The 24380-nt window shown below is 36.4% G+C and overlaps 1 protein-coding gene across 2 annotated transcripts; it reads right to left on the bottom strand.

Annotated features, from left to right (window-relative positions):
* Window positions 1-1855: 1855 nt before the first annotated feature.
* Window positions 1856-24153, bottom strand: cacnb4a (calcium channel, voltage-dependent, beta 4a subunit). Of its 2 annotated transcripts, XM_060876277.1 has the most exons (14): window positions 23909-24153; window positions 21944-22027; window positions 8273-8389; window positions 8006-8128; window positions 7776-7903; window positions 6252-6298; window positions 6039-6058; window positions 5783-5863; window positions 4677-4735; window positions 4457-4566; window positions 3784-3935; window positions 3423-3518; window positions 3121-3306; window positions 1856-2086 (listed from the first exon to the last, which is right to left on the bottom strand). In XM_060876277.1, exons 1-14 carry the CDS (start codon window positions 23969-23971, stop codon window positions 1856-1858), a joined length of 1497 nt encoding a protein of 498 aa, XP_060732260.1. In that variant the 5' UTR covers window positions 23972-24153. The 2 variants fall into 2 exon arrangements, with proteins under 2 accessions (XP_060732260.1, XP_060732261.1); XM_060876278.1 differs by lacking the exons at window positions 21944-22027; window positions 23909-24153 and adding an exon at window positions 15159-15449.
* Between the last annotated feature and the right edge of the window lie 227 nt (window positions 24154-24380).

The raw sequence follows: 24380 nt of genomic DNA, 5'->3' as shown, positions 1-24380 counted from the left end.
TGGCAGCAGTAGTACAGTAAGGACACTTTACTCAACTGCACTTCATTGGATTGGCTCAGGTTTGAAAACTGCTTTAATGGATGACTTCTTAGTGGATAAAGCTTTAAGTATGATCTGTCACTGCCAACTGAGAGCCTACCTGCATGCATATTCTTTAAAGACAACACACACTATAAAACAGGGGACACTCTTACAAGCTACTGTCTGGTCTTAAAGAGCTCCGTGTCAACAGCTACTGCAGATAATAAGAACATTTCCAGAAGTTCTAGGACACCACTTACTGTACCAACACTGAATATTTACTATTAATATTTACTTCTATTTCAAAGATATTGGTGCGTTTAGATCATTGATTATAAATCTATTGCTTTCTTAACTTACTCTATAGACAAATCTGACAGAATTAAGAGGTTAAACATAATTGTTTTCTCATTACAAAATATCATTTTTTATTTTATTTACATCTAGGTTTCTTGATTTCTATCCATTTAAATCTTTGACTTAACTCCATTCTACTTTAAAGTCATACCCATTGTGCAGTTATATTACAGAAGGTACTATTACCAAATATGACTTCAGTCTTCTCTTATGAGACTAAAAAATATGACTGTGTCAGTACGCTACACAATGTGGCTTATATTTCAGAATCATGTTATCATTAAATCAATATTAATAGTGGAATATCTTTTTCCACCTTTAGTGATATAGCAAGGAACAAAATTCAAATATGTCATGCTAGCACTGGTAAAGTTGCAGAACATTTCCCATCAGCCCCAGCACCTCACACGACCATGTCACATGCTCTACTGATCGCACACAACTGTCTCCTGTTGACCTAATTAGCAGCCCTGTTTAAGTTCTAGTTTTAGTGTTTAAATGTTCCAGATCTCACAAAATGCAAGGGGATTCAAGTTGTATGTTTTTCATTGTGAAAAGAAGTCGCCAGTATTTGTCAGATATACTGCAGCTCCTTTAAAGGGTCTCTTTGCAGCTTTTCTAATATGTTTTCTTTATGTCATTACTTCAATGTTAGAGGAGCATCCTGTTCTTCGTAACATCACGGTGTTTCGTGGTACATTTAATGTTCAGGAAACTCTTTTGTAGCCCTCCTGACTTATAGCTTTCAATAATAAGATGTACATGCTTTGTAAGCTTTGCACAAACCATTTTGGACAAAACCAAAATTCTAAGGAAATTTAGGGGCGGGCTAGTCAGAATTATTTAATCGCTAATACACAATTACTCATAATTACTTTTAAACATGGGTTTAACTGTGATTGGTTCATTGCAATCAAATTTTCAAATCAAATTTAACAGCTTCATGTAGACCTCTTATATCCATTGTATGTCCTGTTCCTTGAGGCTCTGTGAGCACTCTCAATCAAAACTGATACCATATGAACAAATACCATATACTATACCATATACTGGAATTGCTCTGAAATTGTGCGCTTTATTTCTAGTCATTAATAAATACGTGCAAAAGTGTCTTGGCCTTGTGCCATTTACACATCTTTACCTGAGCCACCCTGCTTTATAGTCTGACCCTGCAAATACACAGAACTTGCCTACAAGACACAGAATTCTTCTGGCCTGGATCCTTAGTGAGATGAATTACCAGAGTGACAGCATTTAATTATTTGGCCATACAGGATCATATTTTTCCCTTGGTGAGAATTTTTGAAATGCAGAATACTGTGCTTCAAATTTCTCTGACAAACATTTCACAGCCATAATTAAAGCAAATGTGCCCCAATCTTTCCTCATTGCTGAGAACCAGTGCAAGAGGGAATACAAAGAACTATGCATCAGAAAAGGACTCAGACAGTGACAGAAGAGGGAGCAGAGGCTGAACTTAGGTTCTGTGGTGTGAGTCGTTGCTGTATCCCCCTGGAGAGCCACGGCTCCGGTGTGGTTTGTACGTGTCCTGGTATGGGTCGGTGTAGTCCTCCTCCACCAGTGGCCATTGCTCCCGGCTCTTTTGTTGACGTTCAGTGTTGTGGTAGTTTTCAGTTGAAGTCATCAGACTGCGCTTCTCAACTGGAGAAAGATCGCTGGAATGATTCCTGTTTCTGTTTCTTTGGCTCTGTTGAGAAAAGTGTAAAGACGTTGTATTTGAAGTGTCACATGCTATTTGTTTCTACCCAAATATCTCTTTTCTCCCAAACAGTAATTTAACCATCAATTGTTTTTAACATTTTCCTAATCAGTAGACATACTGCTTAAAATAGATGTAATGGCTTTTTGGTTGAAAGCTATGTAAATGTGATTATTATTTATTATATTGTTGTGATGTTATTTATTTATTTATTTGTTTATTTATCAATTTGTACTTATCAATATATCATATTTGAAAATAAAATCTCCAAATTTACATGTGAGCCTTTAAGTTTTATTAAATTCTCTCTGCTAGCAATTTGTCATTCACAATTTTATGTACACACTGAATAGAGCAGAATTCAAGGACTCAATATAGCAAACATGAAAAAAAGCAGCTTTTATCTGTAGATAATGTGTATATGTTCATTCAAAATATTGTAGCTAAGTACAGATTCCATTAGTATAAAATATTAATAATATTAGTTATCTATGCAATGTGCTTAGAACAATGCTTATGCAATTTTAATGCATGGGGCCAAATATTCAAAGATCAAACATTTAGCAAGATAGTATTTTGGTCGGTTCACATGAGTAAGCTTTTACTTGTCTTATACATACACACACACCTTCATCGAGAAAAGGTACTGTCTGAATTTAGTGCCTAAAATCTTGCATTTTATTGTATTAGAGAATATAATATCAAATAAAACATTAAAAAGCACATCTTTTTCATGACGTGGACATGATGAGGTCTGCTGAGCTTTACTCACTTATTTAATTAAATTTGGTGATTGTTTAATGAGATAGGAGTTAATTAAAAATCAAGCAGTATTTAAGCATACAGAATTGTAAAGTTCTGTTTGTTTTTCTTCACTCTTCAAAAATCCTTATCTCTCTTTACTCTAACAAGGCAAGAGGACACTAGTGTTTTCTTTTCAGCTGCATGTTTCTCATGGCCACACACTATAAGCCCTTTTTAAGCTTTTGTCAGTCTTTTGCTCCATTTCTGTAAGTGCTGACCTGCAGAGTGGATATGGCTGTGGGGTAGGGTGTAAGAGCAGTGGAGCCCAGGTTGCGTCCGAGCAGAGGGTTGAGTGGAGTGCTCAGTGATGTATGTGTTGCCCGCCAGTAGGCTTCTAGGTACTCAGCCAGGTGTTCACATGCATCCTCTAGCTGGTTTTCATCCAAAATAATGTCAAACATTTCCTGGATGGAATAAGGCATATTCAGATTTAGCACAAAAATCACTAACATGGATGTTATTGAGGGCTCCAGAAAATGTACAATAACCCCCCTATTATGGTTTGTGTGTGGATACTGACTGGAGGACACTGAGCTAATTTGTCTGCAGCCACCAACTGTACATTGAGATGCTTGCTCTGTGATTTCCCACGTGATTTGATCAACCGCTGCAAGACCTGTCAGCATAGAGAAAACAAGGCTAGATAAACCAAAACATAAATTATTAAATTATATCCATTATATTAACCAATACAAGCAAGCAGAATGAATTAATCTAAATATGTAATGTGATTTTATATATATACACTACTAGTGTCACCCTTGGCCATGCACAGTTGAACAAATTGTGTGAACCAGAAGAGGGCAGCAACACATCAACTGTTATACTAAATGATCTGGATGATCCTTACTTTATAAATTCTGTCTTACACATTTTCTTACCTTGGGAGAAGACACTTTAACATGCACAATAATGGGTGCTAATGAGGTCTTAATGAGCTGGGCTGGGTGGTTGATTGTATCAGCATCCAGAACAACCAGCTGCAGAGATCTAGCCAGCTCAAAGATCCTCTCAATCTCACTCTGGACTTCCGCTATATTTTTTAAAAAATATACCTTTCATTAACATGCATATGGGTGGTAAAACAATTACACAGCAACAATAACATAGTAGTAGCCGAGTAGTGTGTGGTATGTGTTAGGCAAAGCATCTTTGCTGTAGAAATTTCAAACCATCTGCTGTGGTCAGAAACCAACCTCTGATGAGCATGGAAAATATACTAAATTCTTTCTACAAGCCTATAGAACATTCTATAATCATGTACAAGGTGGACTAGCAAGAAAACAGTGTCTAAAGATTTAGCCATAAAGAGTATGCAGTGTTTAAATGCTATATAAAAAAATGCTACAGGCAATACTATTGTAGCAGTACCACACACTGTCATGCTATTTTCACCAGACCTGGGCCCATTCTACTGGTGGACAGGGTAAAAATGAGCTGAAAGCAAGTTTATTTTTCCTTTCCATTAAAAATCCTTTTTGTTTTTGCAATATTAATGATAGCTGCTTAAAATATTTAGCATAAAAAAACAATGTCCAGAATCTATAAGCATACCTAAATTTGACCTGGTGTTGGATCTTTCAATAATGGCTCTCTTGCTTGGGTTGTTGAGCACAGATCTCTTTGCTAGTGAGATGTCTGCTGTAACTCTTGTAATAGATATCCTGCAGTTGAGAAAACAAAGCCATACCGTGAACAAGCTGACTGGAAAATCCTGACATTAAACACAGCCTGGGCCAAAATAACCCTTTCTGATAAGTAAAAGCCTCCTCACCTTCCATCAAACCTGTGTTTCAGGAAGTCAAAAAGTGCTTTTTGCATCATATCTGTCACCTAAGTACAAAGCCATTGGGAAAGTCAGAATGAAAGAGAGAGACAGAAATAGACATGGGAAAGGAGAGAAAAAACAAAGAAAAGAAAGTCAATATGGAGTAGATACAGAGTACAGTAGTATTATAAGGTCAGATAAACAAATCAAAAACAGATCAAATGCCATGAGTATGCTTTACCCTACTGTATATTAATATAGAAGTTCTTCGGTGTTTTTCTTCACCCTGCCTCTGCCCCTGACCCCTACTCCTCCTTTCTTAGAAACTAAAACATTAAATAAATTGAAAACCTTTGGAAAAGCTATCTCCAGGATTTGAGGCTTCATTATGAATTTATTATTCAAGGTCATAAAATAAGAATAAAATAATACATAGCTCTTACTGCCCAAATGTTTTATCCCCAGGAAACCAGCTTTAGAGCTTTAGGACAAAATGGCAGTCTATATTTATAGTGCCTGATAGCTAATTAATATGTAGCCAGTGCCATCGCTGTAATGGGAATGATCCACCAATAATATCTGGCCAGCAGTTGTTCTATGGTGGTCTATCATTACAGCAACGGATAGCCAATTAATCATTATTTCTGAAAATATGCAGGCTTGTCAAGTAATTGGGTGGCTATTTCAACAATGACAACAACAGCCTTTTTTCACTTTCCTTGCTTTGCTCTTTGTCTTTCGCTATGCTTTGTTTTCCTTTTCTTTTTATCTTTATATTTAATGACCTTTGAATAACTGAGAATTGTGATTGTCAGGACCGCTCCTATGATATCGGTGGCTTACTAAGGCAAATGCATTATTGCCAGTGATATTGGGGACTGATTTTCTCTGCTTATAATATCAAAACATGCTCCACTTTTGAGACTATGGCATGCTGTACCCAGAAGGTTGTTGCCTTGGCAACCCACTGTGGAGAAGATGATGGGTATTCAGTGAGGACCCAGGTTACCTCTCCCTCTGCGCTTAAAAAGAGACACTCTGCTCCTTATGGGATCTCTTTAACACATCTAAATATACACATGAAAAGACAAATCTCAAGGGATGTTGCTTACCTCATATCCCTTTAATGAAGGACCAACCAAAACCACTGGCCTCATGGAGGGGACAACATCATATGGAGGAACATGCTCAGCCTACAACATAATGCATAGCCTCCAAATCATTCCGTGAATCAAGCAAAACAAACATGTATGCATAATATACTGCCCTTTATTAATAAAAGGTAAACTACTCGAGTGACAAAGGAAATGTCAAGGTAAAATCAATTTTGCTAATTTTCTGTCTTTATTTAATAAAAGCATTGCTTACCACTTTCTGTTTCGGTTTAGCTGTTCAGGAGAAATTAACAGCATTAGAAAGCAGAACTGTAAAGATTTACTCTCTTACATTGCAACAAATAATCAGAATCATCATCATGTCAACTTGTTATTATGTTAGTTAGGTCCACTGTGAGTAAATTAACAGCTTCAACCCCAAAATGCATTGGATTACCTACAGAAGGAGGGTTAGTTTTGAAGGTACCTGATACCATCTCGCCAAGGCTGGAAGATGAATTCCCACTGGACTTCCTGCAGGGTGCAGAACATTAAAAAAGATTTAAGTCCAACAAGTGATTTTATGTCTAGCAATATTCATAATACTAATAATAACAATATATAAGATCTTGAATTCTCAGTTCTGATTTGTCAGAAGGGTCATGGCTCTGGCTGTAGTATATAAAGGTGTGCATTATAATATGTTGTCGTTTCCATAGTAACAAACATAGTGAATGGTGTGCTTGATGCCCTACATAAAAATGTATTAAACTAATTAAAATATTTACTTAACATTTAGGAAAGAGTCTCAGCACTTTGAAACAGTCAGGTAACCATACATGGAAAAATCATACATCATTTTTCAATAAATACAAAATGTAATTCTGTTGAATTCCTTATCTGCAAGAGAAATAAAACACTTCGGGATGTGCTGTTATTGGAAAATAAACAATTTAACCAGGTAGTAGCAGTAAACCCGCTTCACAATGGGCTCTTAATGAATAAAAAGCCATGTTCAACACGATGTGTAATAAATTTTGACATTCTTTCCTTTACAAACAAGGAATTGATGAAGTTCCTCCAAAGCTACCTGACCATAATCATCACACTAAAACTAAAATGAAATTCTGGACATCGCTGTTTGAATGCAAACACATCCAAGCTGTTTAAATGAATGAATTTTCTTTGTGGAGGAGGGGGTTGTGAAAAGGCTGCATTTAACCCAGTGTGATATCCTCTATATTATTACAATAAATCAAGATGAACATAGTCTTTAGTTGAAGAAGTGAAGTATGACTAATGCATGATTTAGCACAGACACAGCGTATCACTGATGTGGACAGAAAACCATGTAAGCCAGGATCCAATTATGCGTTTCATGTGTCATAACAATCAACCCATTTTGAAGTTTTTCATTAATACTAAAATAACACCGACATTTTTATAGGCACAAACTTTAAATAGTTATTTTGTAATCATATATTATAGTCTAAGATTGTCTGATTTAAAAACATTACTGCAGCTATCACTTCCCTAAACTGGAAGGTTTGCAGTGTTATAGAAACAAAAAATAATACACATTGACCAGGCTGGCACCTGATGAATCTGATGTTAAAAAAATCAAAAAAGAATTAATACTAAAAAAATGGATCGAAAAAAGATGCGCCGCCAAACAATAAACTATTTCTAATCAATAAAATCTAAACCAACTCCCAGTAAAAGCCTAAAAAGGCCTAAAACAGAATTTTGTCTCAGTAAATACACCTCACTGGCCTTACTTATCACTGGTACTACTAACAGTGGTGGCTCAGTACTATTGTCCAAAAGGTTTTTCAAATCACAAAAATTTCCAGAATGTTACTTCTGGGTTCTTGAGTGAAGATACTTAACCTGTTCGTTATTGTGTTTTTGTTCTGTACACTACTACAAACATTTGAAATAAAAGTGCCTGTCATAAGGTAGACATACAAAATAAAGCAACTACTCTTTACATCCAAGGTACTCATCTTACCCATGGAAGCGTCCCCTCTTCTGCTCCTGCTGAAGACGGATATTCTCCAGTTTTAAAGGGCTGGGGATAAAACCAATGTCACACCCCTCCTTTACCAGTCTTCCAATCCACCAGTCATTGTTGTATTTCTGTTGAACATATACAGAGAATTGGGAAAAAAGTTACACTAAAATCATTAGAACTAAATTATTTATTTTTGTCTTTACATCATTATATCCTGTTAGTTTTACCTCTTTGATGTGGAGAAAGTCTTTTGTGTCAAAAGAAATGGCAGTTCCAGCAACAGGAACATCCTCATCCAGAGCACCACAGTAACTTACATTGGTCTTTACAGCAAATGCCACTGCTTTGGCCTATAATACAGACAAATGATTTTAATATTTTTTATTTTATAAATGTATGAATGTGAATGAAAATTAGTTTTAGACACAATTACATGTAGCAAAAAAAAAAAATAACTCGAAATCCATATACAGAAGTGGATATGGTTGTGTGACCTTAGCCCTCTCCAGCTGCACCATGGCTTGCTGTTCTCTCTCCTGGCGGCCGCCCTGCTCTTCTTCCAGAGACACGTCCGAGTCAGACGGCCTGCTCGTGTAGGAATCAGCTGAACCCTGCAAACATGATGACTCACGATTACAGTTACCTCACAATTCACACACCTCTGTAACACTTTCAAAAGTAAGTATAGCCGCTGCACTCTGTGACTGATTTAGCAAGTGGTATGAATAACTACAAAAACTAAAAATTAGTTTGTACATTAATGCTTTTTCATTATTTTTGATAACATCAGTGATTGAGTTTTGTCACCTAGCTATGAAGACAGCTGTGAAAATGAAGAAAAAAAAAATTAATACATCCAATTAGAAGTTAACAGCATTAGATTACATGCATAACAGCTATTGTTGAGTGTTTTCTGATGACTCGGTTAAAATCGACTTTGGCTTTACCATGTTAAACTCTGTAAGGTAAGTTTATTGATGTGCATTTGAATATGTTGCATGGGTAAATAAAAAGGACAGCAGCTTTGTTTCTACTAAATATAAAATCTTCAGTATTGCTAAATACATGTTTCTTTGCTCATTGAAAGAATAGTACTAGAGAGAGCAAAAGCTTAAAGCTTTGATCCTCTAATCAAAGCTAACACTCCTTGAAGGCAGACCGAGCCACCCAGTCTGGTCTGTAAAACAGACCTCCTTCTCAAAAGCCTCCTTCTACAGCAGGAATAAATGCAACTAATCATGTTTCCATTTTTAATACTTAGAAAACTTCACCCATGGACAAAAAAAGGCTATGTGAGCCTAAGCACATAAAGCACAATAAAAACTTTATTAGAAATTGCTTTTGGTACATGGAAAATATGTGTACCACCATAAATATCAGTACAAGAGAGCAAAACTAGATGGGGCAGGTACAGAGCCCAGCTCATCACTGTATCAGTTGCCTGGGTTAAAAAGTGTACCAGTCCTGGATTTCACACTCCTTTAGGGTCAAAAGAGGCATATGTAACAATAGATTAATTTCCCGATATTTACAGTGAGATGTGCTCAGCAACTTGAGCATGGCACCTTTAGTAGCAGACAAATTTTTAGGTGAGCAAAAGTAATGGAATTTCTTATATTAGGTTACATATTCCTTGCTTGCTACACAACTGCATAAAGCCTGTGACCCACTAGGTTTGTACAGCAGCTTATTTCCAGTTTTAGGCTGTTGAGTAATTTGTACCTTCCATCTCTAAGACATAAAATGTAAGCTCAATTGGGTTGAAGCCTAGTGGCCAGTCTAAAACCTTCCAGAAAAACAGACTTCACATTTGAAACCAAAGGCACATTTCAGGAGAAGGCATTCAGAGCTATTCAGAGATGTTTATACAATCAAGAATCTAATAGTTTTAGAGGGAACCATGCCTCCTTATAAAATGTTTTATTGTCCTTGATAATTCTCTAAACAAGTGTATTCTTTTTTTTCCATCTCTGTCCTTGAATTGTGAGTATGCGTGCGTGTTTTGGGGTAGCTTTGGTAAAACCAGTGTGATTTTATTACTATCAAAAGAATTACAAGCCCAGTCCACACACTATTAGCAACAGCTAATTAGCTCCAGGAAGACAGCTCCTGGAAGAGTTAGGATTGTTGAGGAAAAGGGGACACAGAAAAGAAAGGGAGACAGATGTTCATAGACAATATATAGCAAAAGGAAAGAGTGTAAGAACTATTATGAACTGTTCGTGATAAATGTCTAGTTTTAATTAAAAGTACCACACTTACAGTCTCCAATTAGAATAATTAGACCAAATTACTTAGGATTCATTCTCTAATTAACCTCCAACAAGGCTAAAATTTGCACCTTCTTCTACTAGATATGACAAGTAAGTCATAAAACTCTGAGCCCAACAAGTTACCGTTACCAGTGTTACATAAGAAATATTTATTGGTTTGTCTAATAACAGGCACTGCTGAAGCTTTTGATCATACCAAAGTCTACTTTGTCATCACCTCATTGTCAATCCCTCAGTCTCCCTCTGATATTTTCCTTTATACATAACCAACAGGTCTCCCTTTGTATAACAACATGCATGTTTTCCTTTCTCATTAGAAAATGAACTCAAACTGTTGGTGAAGCAAGAGGCTTAAAGGACCATTGTGGTTGAAATAAAAGTATAAATAATTAATAATCATTAATATTCTACTAGTGTAGGATGACATAACATATTGCAAAGTGACAAAAGTGACATAAAATATTACATAGTGACATAATAAATTATGTTAAAGATTACAGCACCTTGCACACAGAATGCTCACATACTTCCTGGCCTTAATATTACCAGGTTCAATAAGGTTAAGAATAAATAGGAGATTTATACCATACTAGGACGATACAGAACTGAATACGGTACCATAAGGTTTTGACCTAGCTATGGATAAACCCTATAAGCCAAAAGCTGATTACATATTTTAAATGATTTTCATCTACCACTTGAAGCATATCTAAAATGGATTTCCCTAATTCTTACTTAGTGTGCTCTGCAGCAAAGACAGAAAATGTCACATCAAATTCCAAGTCCTTACATGAAATCCAAACAAACTAAAAATCCTGTTTAAAGTGTTTAAACACAAGCTGCAGTCATTTTTTCAGAGGTCCCTATGATAAAGACTGACAGTGGAGTTAATTATTATGGGTGCAGATTTGCAACAGCACGGCCAGCCTATCAGCTTAGTGTTCACAGAATGTGCTGTCAGCTGAGCTCTCCACTTTGGAAAGCTACACTCAACAGGCAGCTGGGTTTCCTCCACTGTGGCGCCAACTCAGCGCTACTGTGGGATGGATGAAAGTAATGGATAGTAGAGCATATCTCAATATTTACCCAACAGATGACAGCACAGTCTCTGTAAAACGGCTGCCAGTATGTGTCCCCAGCTTGGAGCACCATCTACTACACATACAGTATAATGGCACAGAGTGTTCAGAACCGGTCGATAATATATTACAATATGGGTTAATAAGAAATCTGCCTGATAGTCACAACATATTTATTTATTAAATTTGGGGTTTAACACTCAGTGCCATGTTCATTTCCTTTCAGAACCCACAAGAAGGTAGGACTCTTTTATGCCCCAGTAAAGCATAGATTAAATCCCTTCCTTAGTACATGATACATATTTTGAAATGGCATCAGTTCAGGCATACCCATATATATATACACATACACTAGAAGATCAGATTAGACTATAAAGTTATACTGCAATATACATTAGGTTGCTGTGTAATAACAACTGTTGCATTTGATGTACACAGCATGAAGTTTATCCTAATAGAGTACCATAAACATAATATCTAATGGTGATATTAAATGAGAGAACAAAAATCTAATATCTGTCTGTAGCCTGACAAAGACACTGTTAGAGTTGAGCAAGGAATTATATTACAATATCACAGTAATGGCATAATAAGAATTATTGACTTTGGATAATGTATGCTTAGTCAATAGACTTGTAGTTAAGAACTACAGCAGAATTGATCCGACATTTACTTTTCGTACACCAAAGACTGAATTTGTCTTGCAAATTCAGAATCACATTTGATAATGTGTTATGGATGTATATGAAAAACAGGCTGCAAAATATCACACCCAGTGTGCATGAAAACTACAGCGTTTTTCACTCTGTGAAAACACATCTCACTGATGAGGCTGCTGGAATCTACAGACTGGGCTAGAAAGAATTCAGCCTTACAGCCATCACTTCTCCATACCATTCTGTGTATTTTTCTTTTGAGCACTTGTAATACACCACTTTAAGACATTTGTTTAGCAAATGAAACATAATCTGATGTGATTGCAAAAATACAAAAATTCAAAAGGTTGTGGATGGTCTTTCTTTGAAAGCCTTAGGACTGCAATTGCTACGAACAGTTTTGCCTTCAAATTTTCATCATTGAACACTTTATAACAACACAATAGCTACAAGATAAAAACAACAGTTCTCTAGGCTCAACGCATTTAGGACTGTCAAATCCAAACTTTTTGGTGTAGGGTAAATCACATTATTGCCCACATTGAGCTCCAAATTACTCACAGATTGGAAAGGGTAGTTTGAGATCACACGGTGTGTCCTCAATCTTCATCATCTGTTCAGATTATGTATGCAGTACAGAGGGTGTGGTCAAGTGCCAAGTTCCAAGTTTGTGAATGGACAGTGGGGTCAGGACAAGAGTGGGAAGGATGAGTTTGAACTTGTGTATGATTAACTAAGAAGGGCTCTGTGTCACATCATTAAATATATATATATATATATATATATATATATATATATATATATATATATATATATATATATATATATATATATATATATACACACACACACACATTAGCTAATTAGTTAATTCTTAATATACAGGAGTATTAAATTGCATATGTATATAGAAGGCATTAGAAAAAACAGTCACTATTCTCACCCACCCATAAACACGTACACAGATACACTCACACACACACACACACACACACACACACACACACACACACACACACACACACACACACACACACACACACCATTATCTGACCATTTTGGAGTACAGGACTAGGGACTTTGGAGTGTAAGATCACACTCTCAGCTTATCTCACAAAATGCCAGCTGAGGCTCCGCTCTGTCCCAAACCTGATATCAGTGAGAAAGCCAGTAGAAGAGGCACTTAATATCTACTACTTAAAGTCTTTCCTTGGCACTACCATGAATCCAAAATGGAATAAAATACATCTTTGGCAGTGACTATATATTTTGCTGTTTTAATCAGAATAAGAATGTTATTCATCATATAGCATGGCACAATGTGCAAGTGCTTAAGATTAATACATTCGGCCTTGTTATCAAAATAGAAATAAAAGAACATTATCATGGCACGATGAAAAAATAATGCATATAAGGAATAGAGATTGTGCAATGATTTACTGCTCAATTACATTTTATGTTTATAGTCCATGACAGAAGAAAAGCAGGCACAATTAGTGATTAACAGAGCATGGGGGTATTCGAAGATGGGCTTAACTCCAGCTGGCAGCTAAATTGTGCCTACTTTCTAAATTTACTAATTAGATTCTGCACATCTTTTCCAGAAGAAGTCTTAATGTTATTCAGTAGTTAGTTCTGACAATGCAATCCTGTTGAGTGGAGGATCGGGGTTCAAGCCCAAGCACTGCCAACTGCCACTGTTGGGTCCTTGAGCAAGGATCTTAACCCTCTCTGCTCAAGGGGTGCTGTATTATGGCTGACCCTGTGCTCTGACTTCCAAAGTTGGGATATGAGAAGAAAGAATTTCAGTGTGCTGTAATGTATATGTGACAAGATAAAGTTTTCTATTCTATACTAAACTTGGTAGGTTAGATTGGAAATAAGCGTCTGACTAAACGGCAGCCATGTTTTTATTCAAGAAAAGAAAAACATTTAATTGTGATAATGAATACAAACAAATGACAGGAATTTTTACAGCATCTTCTCATAGGACAACATGCTATTGTCATATTATAATTCTTGGTATACTCCTGCAGCCTCTTGTTCTTACCTCCAATTTATGGTTTTATGCTAAAATATGCTACCAGAGGTTTGTGGACAGCTGACCAATCACATCCATATGTGATTTGTGACCATCCTGTTCCACATTTAGCACCCCACCAGTTCCGGTTTCCCCTTTAGTTCCAGTGAAGAGACCTTGTAATGCTACAACATATAAATGCTACAGCATCCTAGACAACCATGTGCTTACAACTTTATGGCAGCATTTTGTCTCATATATGGGTGTGATTGTCAGATGTCTACAAATATTTTGTGATACTGTGTACTTAAGCCCCACTGAACAAAATTCAGAAAACCTCACAAATGTGCATATTAATGACAGACCTGAATGTCAATCTAATGGGCAAAACTTTAAGAAGATGTCAACATTGTAGATGAGTCAGACTGGATGTGCTGCTTTTAGCTTTGGTGCCACTATTTAATGACAAGAAGGCAAACCTGCACTCAGTAAAAAATGTCTAAACGAATTGCGGGTATGTGGTGAATGTCATTATTCAATTGAACTACCATAATGGTTAGCTTTACACATAAGGAAGTTATTTTTGTTTGTTGCTCACAAGAATATTTTTCAGAGGTTATCACTTAAAGACCACTAAAACTTTCACAGATATATAATACAATTAGTGTACACTAGGTAAATCATAAGCACAAGCCCTGCAGCAAAGTTTTAAGTCTTATACCCTCATATTTGAAATGTGGGTGTATTTTTATTTACGTGTAGATTCACAGTAGGGGATAATAATACAACAATCAACTAATCCTCTGGGCCCACTAATAGGGGTAATATGCTTTCAGGCTTAATTGATTAAGGAGATAATGTACTACTCTTCTGTTTTGAGCTGAATGAGAGAAATGGTACAACTCATGACACATTCATAAAAATGAACTTTCTATTTAAAAACATGCATAATGAAGCATGGTTGTAGGCAATAATGTGAGTGATGGCCTTGAAAATCAACTCAGTAATGCAAAACCAAAACAGACATGCTGTGTAGTGAGTGGCTGTTCAGTGACTTGGAATAGCAGGCTGCTGTTTTACTGCCCACCCCCAGGTCCCTCATTACTTACAGCCTCCAAGGAGGAGAGAATGCATTTCATGGAGAAAATGAGCAGGTGTCACTGACACACACTCACAAAACATCTCGTTCTGCTGTCCGCTCAGCACAGCTATATCTGGATGCTGCATATCTTCAGCTACCATTGTGTATGTGTGTGTTGACTGATATACTGTATATAAAGCCATCAAACACTCTTAACATGGAACTCTCTAATTGCAAGCAGCATGGACCCACGAGTCTCCCTGTTACTTACCGCCTCCGAGTCTTCAAAGCCATGCAGGTACAAATTGTCATACATGGAGGTCTGATATTCCCAAAAGTGTTTCTTGTTTGAAAGCTTAATGGGTGGAATTCAATTCCTCGTCTCAGCTGAAAGACCACCAAAGCAAGGATGGCAGAAAGACGGTAAGATCTCAGTTTTCTTTCCAAAACCTGCTCAGACGTTTTCCAAAAACCTCACTTAGGTGGTTTCATGGGCATCAGGTCTTATCCTTCTCATCATATAGAGCAAACAGTATCTCACATGAGGCAGCAGGGAGCTCGCATTTTATCAGCCTTGCACATACAGTGCAGGAGAGTGGAGCATTTCTCAAATCACAGGCTGATGACAATGCAGGGGGAGGAGGGGGCGTTAGTTGCTGATTGGCTGGCACCAGCTCCAGTCACATTGGCCAAGTGCTCTCTCTTCCCTTGATGGTGAATAATAGGGATAGAAAGGGAAAAGGTCTCCAGCCATCCTCACTTAAGCCACTGGAGCTGATTTTCTGATTTTCCCCCTTAACCTTTCTATTTTTTGCCTGCTCTCTCCTCCCTCTTCTTGGCACTCCCACCTTTTCTTTATATTTTATGTCTAAGGATCTTGCTAAAAATATGATGCAAGGACACACCTCAAAATATATTATTTTCTTAAAAGCAGAAAAAACTATTTATTTCAACCATCATTAATACTATTATTATTATTATTATTATTATTATTATTATTATTATTATTATTATTGATGTTTATTTGACAGGGACAAATGCATAAAACATTGCTTTATAAAATACAAAGTAGATGCCATGCATACAGGTTTATAGCCATGACTAATTTGCAACCCCTGTCCCTGGTTAGGCTTATAAAGTTAAAACAGAAATTACAGAATATTAAATCAAGAATTTATAGCTATTAAAATACATGCAATAAATACATTCCATCCATAAGCTAAAATGGGCTTAAATAAATATAGCAATCACTATAAAACAGAGTCTAGACATATTTAACAATACAAAAATGTCTGTGCATGCTGACATATGCAACCTTATGTTTACATACATTGCGTTGTATCCGATACAGTCAATGTTCACAGAGTTGTTTCAGTTTCAGCCATTGCTTTAAATGTGTATTAAAAACCTTGAGTCTTGTTAATGTTTAAAAAAGTTTAAACCTTTATCTTGTAGAAAGTGCATGTTGTGAAAAAGAAAATAACCTATCTATTTTTGAACGGTGTGTTGTGTTACTGCTAAAGCTACTGCTTTAAGGAGATTTTTTTTATAAATTATTTGCAATAATTTTTTATTGTCCCTTTGCATAGAAAAATTATATAAAAGGGGCATTATGCATGGCGGCAAAAGAACACAGCATTCCAAGAAAAACACTTGCTACCCGCAATAAAATTTGGTGGAGGTTCCATCATGCTGTAGGGCTGTGTGGCCAGTGCCGGTACTGGGAATCTGGTTAAAGTTGAGGGTCGCATGGATTCCACTGAATATCAGCAGATTCTTGAGAATACTGTTCACAAAGATCAGTCACAAAGTTGTAGTTATGCCGGGGCTGGATATTTCAACAAGACAACGACCCAAAACACTGATCAAAATCTACTCAGGCAATTATGCAGAGGAACAAGTACAATGTTCTGGAATGGTCATCCCAGTCCCCAGACCTGAATATCATTGAACATCTGTGGGATGATTTGAAGCAGGCTGTAAATGCTCGGCAACCATCAAACCTAACTGAACTGGAGATGTTTTGTAAGTAGGAATGGTCCAAAATACATTCATCCAGAATCCAGACACTCATTACAGGCTATACTGTAGGAAGCGTCTAGATGCTGTTATTTCTGCTAAAGGAGGCTCTACTAAATATTGATGTGATTTTTCTGTTGGGGTGCCCAAATTTATGCACCTGTCTAATTTGGTTTTGATGCATATTGCACATTTTCTGTTAATCCAATAAACCTCATTTCACTACTGAAGTATTACTGTGTCCTTCAGTTATTTGATAGATCAAAATGAGATTGCTGATCCAAATATTTATAAATGAAAATCATGGAAATTGTCAGGGGTTCCTAAACTTTTGCATACGACTGTATACTGTATATAATGTATAATGTATCTAGCCATTTTCCTCGGACCTCATTCACCAAAGAGACGTTTCCACACACAGAAGTCGTTTATGCAATGTTTTTTGTTTGCACCATTCTTTGTAATCTCCAGAGACTGTTCAATATCTTACTAACACAATAATATAATATTACCTACAGTATCTGTACCATCTACAAAAAAAGAAGTGCAGAAGAAAAAATGTTTCTTATTCATATTCATAATTTAATCGTGTTATACAAGCTTATATATATAAGGTTACATTCATGTCATATAATTATGACCAAATAATCTGCTGGGATCTACTGCTGATAATTACTGCATCACACTCTGGAGGGAATGAGGACAGTGGAACACAGCAGCCCTCTAATGTTCAACAGAGAAAGTGCATCTTTGAAACTTTTAAGGTTACTTCCAAGATCTCCTACCTTGAAAAAAAGCAAAAGTTTTTTTCTCCCACAAACACAACACTGGTGGATGAAATTAATTTTCAAAGCAATAAAGGTCTACACTGGGACATACTATAGAAGCGTTACTTTTTTTTTAAAATTGTGAATCCACTATACATATACTTGGTAAAGGCTGTACTTTACTTAAAATTAAACAACATAAACATTTTAGTTAGTCTAAAAACTGCTGGAACCGTTTAATTTGCATAACATCTACAGACAACACATTACTTTACAAGAACTTTGCTTTACAATAAACTGATGAGTAAAGTTATCTAATATACAAAATTAACTTCACACTGTTTTTTTTTCCTGCTGCTTGGGCATATTAACAAATATAGCCATTAAAATAAGCAGTTTCAAGCTTAATCTGCATTTCAATTTGCTGAACCAGTGGCAGAAGATGGGTGGATGGATGAATTTGCTGAACCATAAAACAAATAAAACCTGCATTATAATTAACATTGCAAATAATCTCAATTTTTTTAGACCGCTCAGCACTGGCTGATATAAATGATGAATATATGAAGAAATCTTTACTCAACTTACAAAATAAAATTAAACCAAATTATTCAACACACAGTGGACATGTGCACTTGCAGAAACATTGAGTAGTTTTGTCTATGAAGTACTAGAGGTTAGATGTCTATAACTTAAAGCTACCTTATGTTATATCTTATACCTTTAGTTTATACCTAGGTGAAATCAAAATCATACAAAAAAACAGTAGAACTCACATTTATGTTTACTAGTGAAAGTATGAGCATTTGCACATGCACAATGTGAAGAGAACGCAGGAGGGATTGAATTAAACAGATTTGTAGACTGAAAAAAGGCTTCAGTTTGCTAGGGAACATACAGATTGAACTCTGGGGCAATGGAAGAAGGTCATTGTAACAACGGTAGAGCAGAAGTGAACTTATTGAGAAAATCAGTGAACAAATTCAGAATGGAAGCAAGGGGCAAAAATAATGGGCAGGCAAAAAGTTAGGTAACAATAATATCAGTCCACGAAGCAAACAAACTGGGAGCTCGAGAGAGAGGGTTCCCCCTGGTGGCTGGATTGTGTTCCTGTTACAGTCATTTAGTCTGGTGGGTCCAGATTTTCCCTGCTCTAGTGTGACGGGTACATTAGGGTAAGATGAGAGGTTGATGATGCCTTTTATGATGCCTTAATGCCTATTGCATACTTTGCAAGTCTGTGGGGGCAGTGTTATGATATGGGGCTACTTTAGTTGGTCAGGTTTCAGTTCATCAATGTTATATACCCAAAAAATGAGGTCAGCTGACCACCTGAATATAGTGAACGACTAGGATTTCTCATAAGTGGATTTTTTCTTCCCTGATGGCATATTCCAAGATGACAATAGCAGTTTGTACCACTGCAAATGCATGCTGTTATCAAAGCAAAAGATGGTCCAACAAAATATTACTGTGTGACTTTTTTATTTTCTCAAATTTAGATTTTTGTTTTTTCAAATATTGTTCTATAAATTAAGGTGTCTTTAAGTTATATGGTAATAATCAAAGTTATTAAGTTAAATGGTAAAGTTTTATGGTTTGTAACAATTCTTTTCTTACCTCTTGTACTGTTCTACTGAGTTCTACTGTTCATTTTTCTATGGTTTTTATTTCACAAAAAGTTCTTTCAAAGAATTTGAAAGAATTTGCTTTGATCTTTTATATAATAATCACGAATCATCATGAACAACCAAAGGGTGTAAATGAACATCCTAATAAAGATTATGAAGATAAGAGTTATCAAGTCAATGTTAGCTGTAGTCTGCTAAACTGTTTCGGTTCATAACAACACTAATTATAAATTAATTTAAACACCTCATGCCATATAACATTCAACAAATTTTGTTACTCTTTTAAGTATCAACATTGTCATAGTCACTTTGCATCTTATTTACAATGATCAGAGATTAAGAACAGATTTATTTAAGGCTTTTTGTATTATTATACTACCATATTCATAGTGCTGAGACAGATGAAATGAAACTGTATTCTCTGAAGATTTGGGGTTTCGATCATGCTGGGTAAATAACTGTTACTTACAAAGACCTACTGAAAAGCAAATAAAATCTATATTTGAGACACGACCAAGATAGGATAGAAAATGTGAAAAACTGTCCTTGTCAATTATAGAGTTGTGACTGTACATCAGTGAAGATCAGACTAGTTTCCATGGCTGCAGCTCAGTGCCTGAGTCATATTCCTTTACTGAGGTATTCGTCTGCGTCACCATGGGGCCATGCAACACTTTTGTAACAATTATACGAGTGGGCTTAAGTTTATAGAAAAAGGGACTAAACATACTGTGACATTGTCACACAGTTTGAGCAAAGTACATAGATTTTTTTGGTATCAACCATTTTGTTTAAATTAAACTAAACCATGAATCCAAACAAAAACCCAACCTGCAAAGTCGAATGATTAATGTTTGCAGATGAAGGGCCCCGTATCGCCTACAGTGCTAAAATAAAATTTGCAAGCTACTCAAAAAAGGAAGTTCTGAAGTTGCAAAGGGACCTATATATCACACACACTGTCACACTGTGGTGTATTAACCAAAGACATGCCACGTATTATGAAATAAAAATAATTTCCTAACTAGGATAAATTAGTTTGTAAAGACCTATATGCAAATGAATAACAAGCTTATCTATCCTCAGAACATGAACATTAAATGTTTTTGTCTTTTTATCTCAAGTAGCCTTTTTTCTGTACCCATGGGAACTGATGTGTTCACTGTGGTAGGCACATCATATCATAATGACTTTACAACAGAAGAACATTTGCATTTGTCAAAGAGATGCATAGACATCTTTTAAAAGCCGTCTGCCTTTCATGAAAGATGCATGAGGGACGGTGAACTCAGAGGCTGCTGTAGCTAGGCAAACTGACACACACATTAAGGCTATTATTTCCCACAGGAGCACTTCAATCTACAGTACATCAGCATCTTCCAGTTTAACACTAACCAGTGTTAATGCAGCTGAGACTATAAGACATTTTACACTAATCATACTCTGAATCCAATCTTTAGTTCTTCAAATATCACAGAGATACACTGGGAATATATAAACTATAACCTATGGGCTTGTAATGTCTCGTGAGAAAGCAACTGAGTGGATTTCTTTTTACATCCAGAAAAGTGAGTCAACTTCCTGGAAGTCAAGCATTCATATGGACATCAGTATTCAAACGCTATAAAGGAAGTGTTCATTATTCACAATAACATGTCTAAATAAAAAAATAAATATTTAAGTTTTAGTATAAAAAATGTCTAAATAATAATGTGGACAAAAATCTACTTGTGCACATTTGTTTGCTTGAGTGTTAGAATTTAGCAGTGTGTAGTACACTATCTGAGATATATATAGCCTGGGTAATAATGCCTTGTCAATCCGGCAAACGCTTTCATGGTCCGATGGCTAAAACTGTGAGGCTCAGTAGGAGCTTCTTTCCTCAGGCCATCAGATTCCTCAATATGGACATGTCCATCTTACAAATCCCTAGCAATCTACAGTATAAAGACACTGTCATGCCATTGACCCCCTGCACACTGCATTTTTTCTATTCAGTATTATTTTTAAAATAGTTTTTGAAATTAGTGTATTTATATATCCTAAAGAGGAGCAGACCAGGTTTTCATTTCACTGCAAGTTGTGTACAGTATATAGCTGTGTACATGACAAATAAAATCTTGAATCTTGAATTCAGGTGGTCACTGACAAAAAGGTAAGTTATTGCTAAAGAAAATGTTTGAATAAAGCTTTTCAGTAACAATAATTTTTGTGTCATTTTTTACCCCGGATGCCCCTCCTATTTTATCCGGGCTTGGGAACGGCACTGAGACTATTCAGGTGGGTTAGCTCCCTGCCACGGAATCAAACCCAGGCCACAGCAATAAGAGCAATGGATCCTGCTGCTGCACCACCAGGAGGCTAGTTTTGCCACTGTGCCTCCATTTATTATTTTTGAGCTGAGATATGTAATGTGAATAAGCACATTGAATTCTTAGGTAGTTGTTACTGGAACCCAGGAAAAAAATATTAAAAAATAGGAATGTATATGATTTACTCATTATTTTATTTTACACCAATATAACCTTTTAGCTAGGGCTCTCTATACTCTGTAATCTTGCTTACTAGTTTAAATCTCACTAAGTAATAATAAGTAGATGTTTAACAGATAATGAGATTCTTATGCTAAACATTCTTACCTGACGGAGGATGAAGCTTGTGGAAGTAGTGCTGCCATCAGACCTCTTGAGACGGCTCCGGCGGGAATACGTGCCTCTGTTGATCTGCAGCAGGAACACAGGCCATTCATCACACTTGCTAGTTTAGGTATAACAAGGGCACCTTCACACATAATTCCCCCTATGCCCACCACACACACATGTATACACATACACACAGGCACACACACACACCACCATCTACACACACAGCCCAACACATTCTGGCACAGAAACATAAGTTGCTGAAACATGCTGACACTCGATAATATATTTCATTATAATACGTTTATGCACATCATTCTTATGCAATATAAAAAGTATAAATAAGAGATTATTTACACTATGTACATTTACAGATTTTCTGACAAATACTGACTTCTACTAAAAGCTCTAGCAAAGCATTAATGCATTTTATTACTGCAGAGTAATACAATTTATTTATTTATTTTTAGTAACTAGGGTGTTAAATAACAACATGCCAAATATATTCAAAAGCTTGTGTCACATCGTCTCCAAGGAGTTGGATGCTGCAGTGGTACACAGACACCAGGAAAATGTCTCTACATGGCTAAATTGTCCTACAGAGTGGCTGCATGCAGTGTTATCAAATGCAGACTACAAAACACACATATGCAAATAAATATATTCTATTCTTATTATTAAACATAGTCTTATAACGTAGTCCTACAAGCTATATCAATGGATGCATTTTACAAGCATGTTCTAATCTGTACTATTCCTTGTCGTGGTCGTGGTATCATGTTTGGATTACATTTAATATGTATCTTCAACCTAGAAAGGTGCATGAAGTGTACCTTTAAAGCTTTACTTAAAACCAATTTGTGTATATTTTAATAAATATATACCTTTCCATTTGTAAGATACCTATTAAAGACACAAAAGATTATGAGTTCCATCCCAGTGAGAAAGAAATCTACGATTTTTGATTTTTGATTCTGGAAATGAATCAATAAATGAATGAATACTAATTCATAATAAGTTCAACATTTAAATACAAAACGAAAAATATTGTCCTTCTTGCTATAAGCAGCTTGCTTCATGTATTCTTAAATAAGAAACACACAATATATGCGCACATATTAAAATATTTTTCATAAGAACAGCAGCTATGTTAATCCCTCTCCACTGCTTCTCTCTTTCTACCCATCATGAGGCATCCAGAAATTGTACCAGCTCCGATTATCTTCCATGCGATGAACATTTTGGACCTCCACTGAGACGAGGCCGACTCCGTGAGAATCCTGAGGCATCTAGAGATCTACCAGCTCCAGTCAGACTCTGCGATTCTAAAGAGGAGATGCCAACTCCATGTGGTCCTTTGCATCAATACAACATTCATCAGACTGTATATCTATAATCACATCCTCCAGTGTCACCCATATGAGGATGAGGTTCCACTTTGAGTCTGGTTCCTGTCAAGGTTTCTTCCTTTACCATTTAAGGGAGTTTTTCCTCCCCACAGTCACCTGAGTCACCTCAGACTTGCTCATTTAAATCTATCTAACATAATCTTGAATTTTTTACTCTATTAACCTTTATATTATTCTTTATAATAACCTTTTGTTCTGTTTACGTTCAGTAAAGCTGCTTTGAGACGATGTCAATTGTAAAAAAGCGCTATACAAATAAACTTGAATTGAATTGAATTTAATAATCATGTATTCTACACAACAGCATTTGATATAATAGATAACTTTACCCAAAGATCACATGATGTTCTGTACATCTGGAACAAACTAAGCCTGAAATATTATATCCAGAGATATTATATATATATAAATATTATATCCTATAGATTCTGGAGACGCTTCGGAAACCAAAAACACTTCTAATCTCAAATGTGAACACACAAAACAGTAGAATGGAATAAATCCACCCCCACACTGCAATCTATACTGTCTGTCCTCCTCTGCTCCTGCTTACCTGAAAGACGGCTTTAGAGGCTCCGTCGTTTGTCCCGTGTCGAGTGTAGATGTGTCGGGACATTTGGGCTAATTCGTCACTCCATGGAGGAGGCTGTCTCTCTCTGCAACTGCGCTCATACTGAGGAGAGAGATGCGCGCTGGCCTCCAGCTTCACCTGCGGCTTTACGGATATTTACACAAAAAGAATGAGAGACGGAGAGAGAGAGAGAGAGAGAGAGAGAGAGAGAGAGAGAGAGAGAGAGAGAGAGAAGCTCAGCTACTGCGTGCGCTTCCTGATACACTGAGCATGAGCTCCAGCTGTGTGTGTACAGTGGCGCGCGCTCGCCCCTATAGCGCGCAATGAGCTCCTGCGTCATCAGCTAAAGGTCACGCAGGTAGACAAGAAACTGTGTCCCAGTGCCATAAAGAGGATGTTATATTCGACCTCCTTTGCATTTTTTTTAGTTTCTCTATTTATCTATTTCCAAAAG

This window comes from Tachysurus vachellii, chromosome 8, assembly GCF_030014155.1.
Source record: "Tachysurus vachellii isolate PV-2020 chromosome 8, HZAU_Pvac_v1, whole genome shotgun sequence".
NCBI lineage: Eukaryota > Metazoa > Chordata > Actinopteri > Siluriformes > Bagridae > Tachysurus > Tachysurus vachellii.
This window is presented reverse-complemented; position numbering and strand designations above follow the sequence as displayed.

What these genes read in the sequence shown, in the direction of transcription:
- cacnb4a (XM_060876277.1), bottom strand. Translation starts at nt 23,971, where the DNA reads ATGTCCCGACACATCTACACTCGACACGGGACAAACGACGGAGCCTCT. An exon ending in TGCAGCTGGAGAGGGCTAAG is followed by an intron (nt 8,129 to 8,272) that starts GTCACACAACCA and finishes TCTGTATTATAG; the next exon opens with GCCAAAGCAGTGGCATTTGC. An exon ending in CAACACCAGGTCAAATTTAG is followed by an intron (nt 3,936 to 4,456) that starts GTATGCTTATAG and finishes TAAAAAATATAG; the next exon opens with CGGAAGTCCAGAGTGAGATT.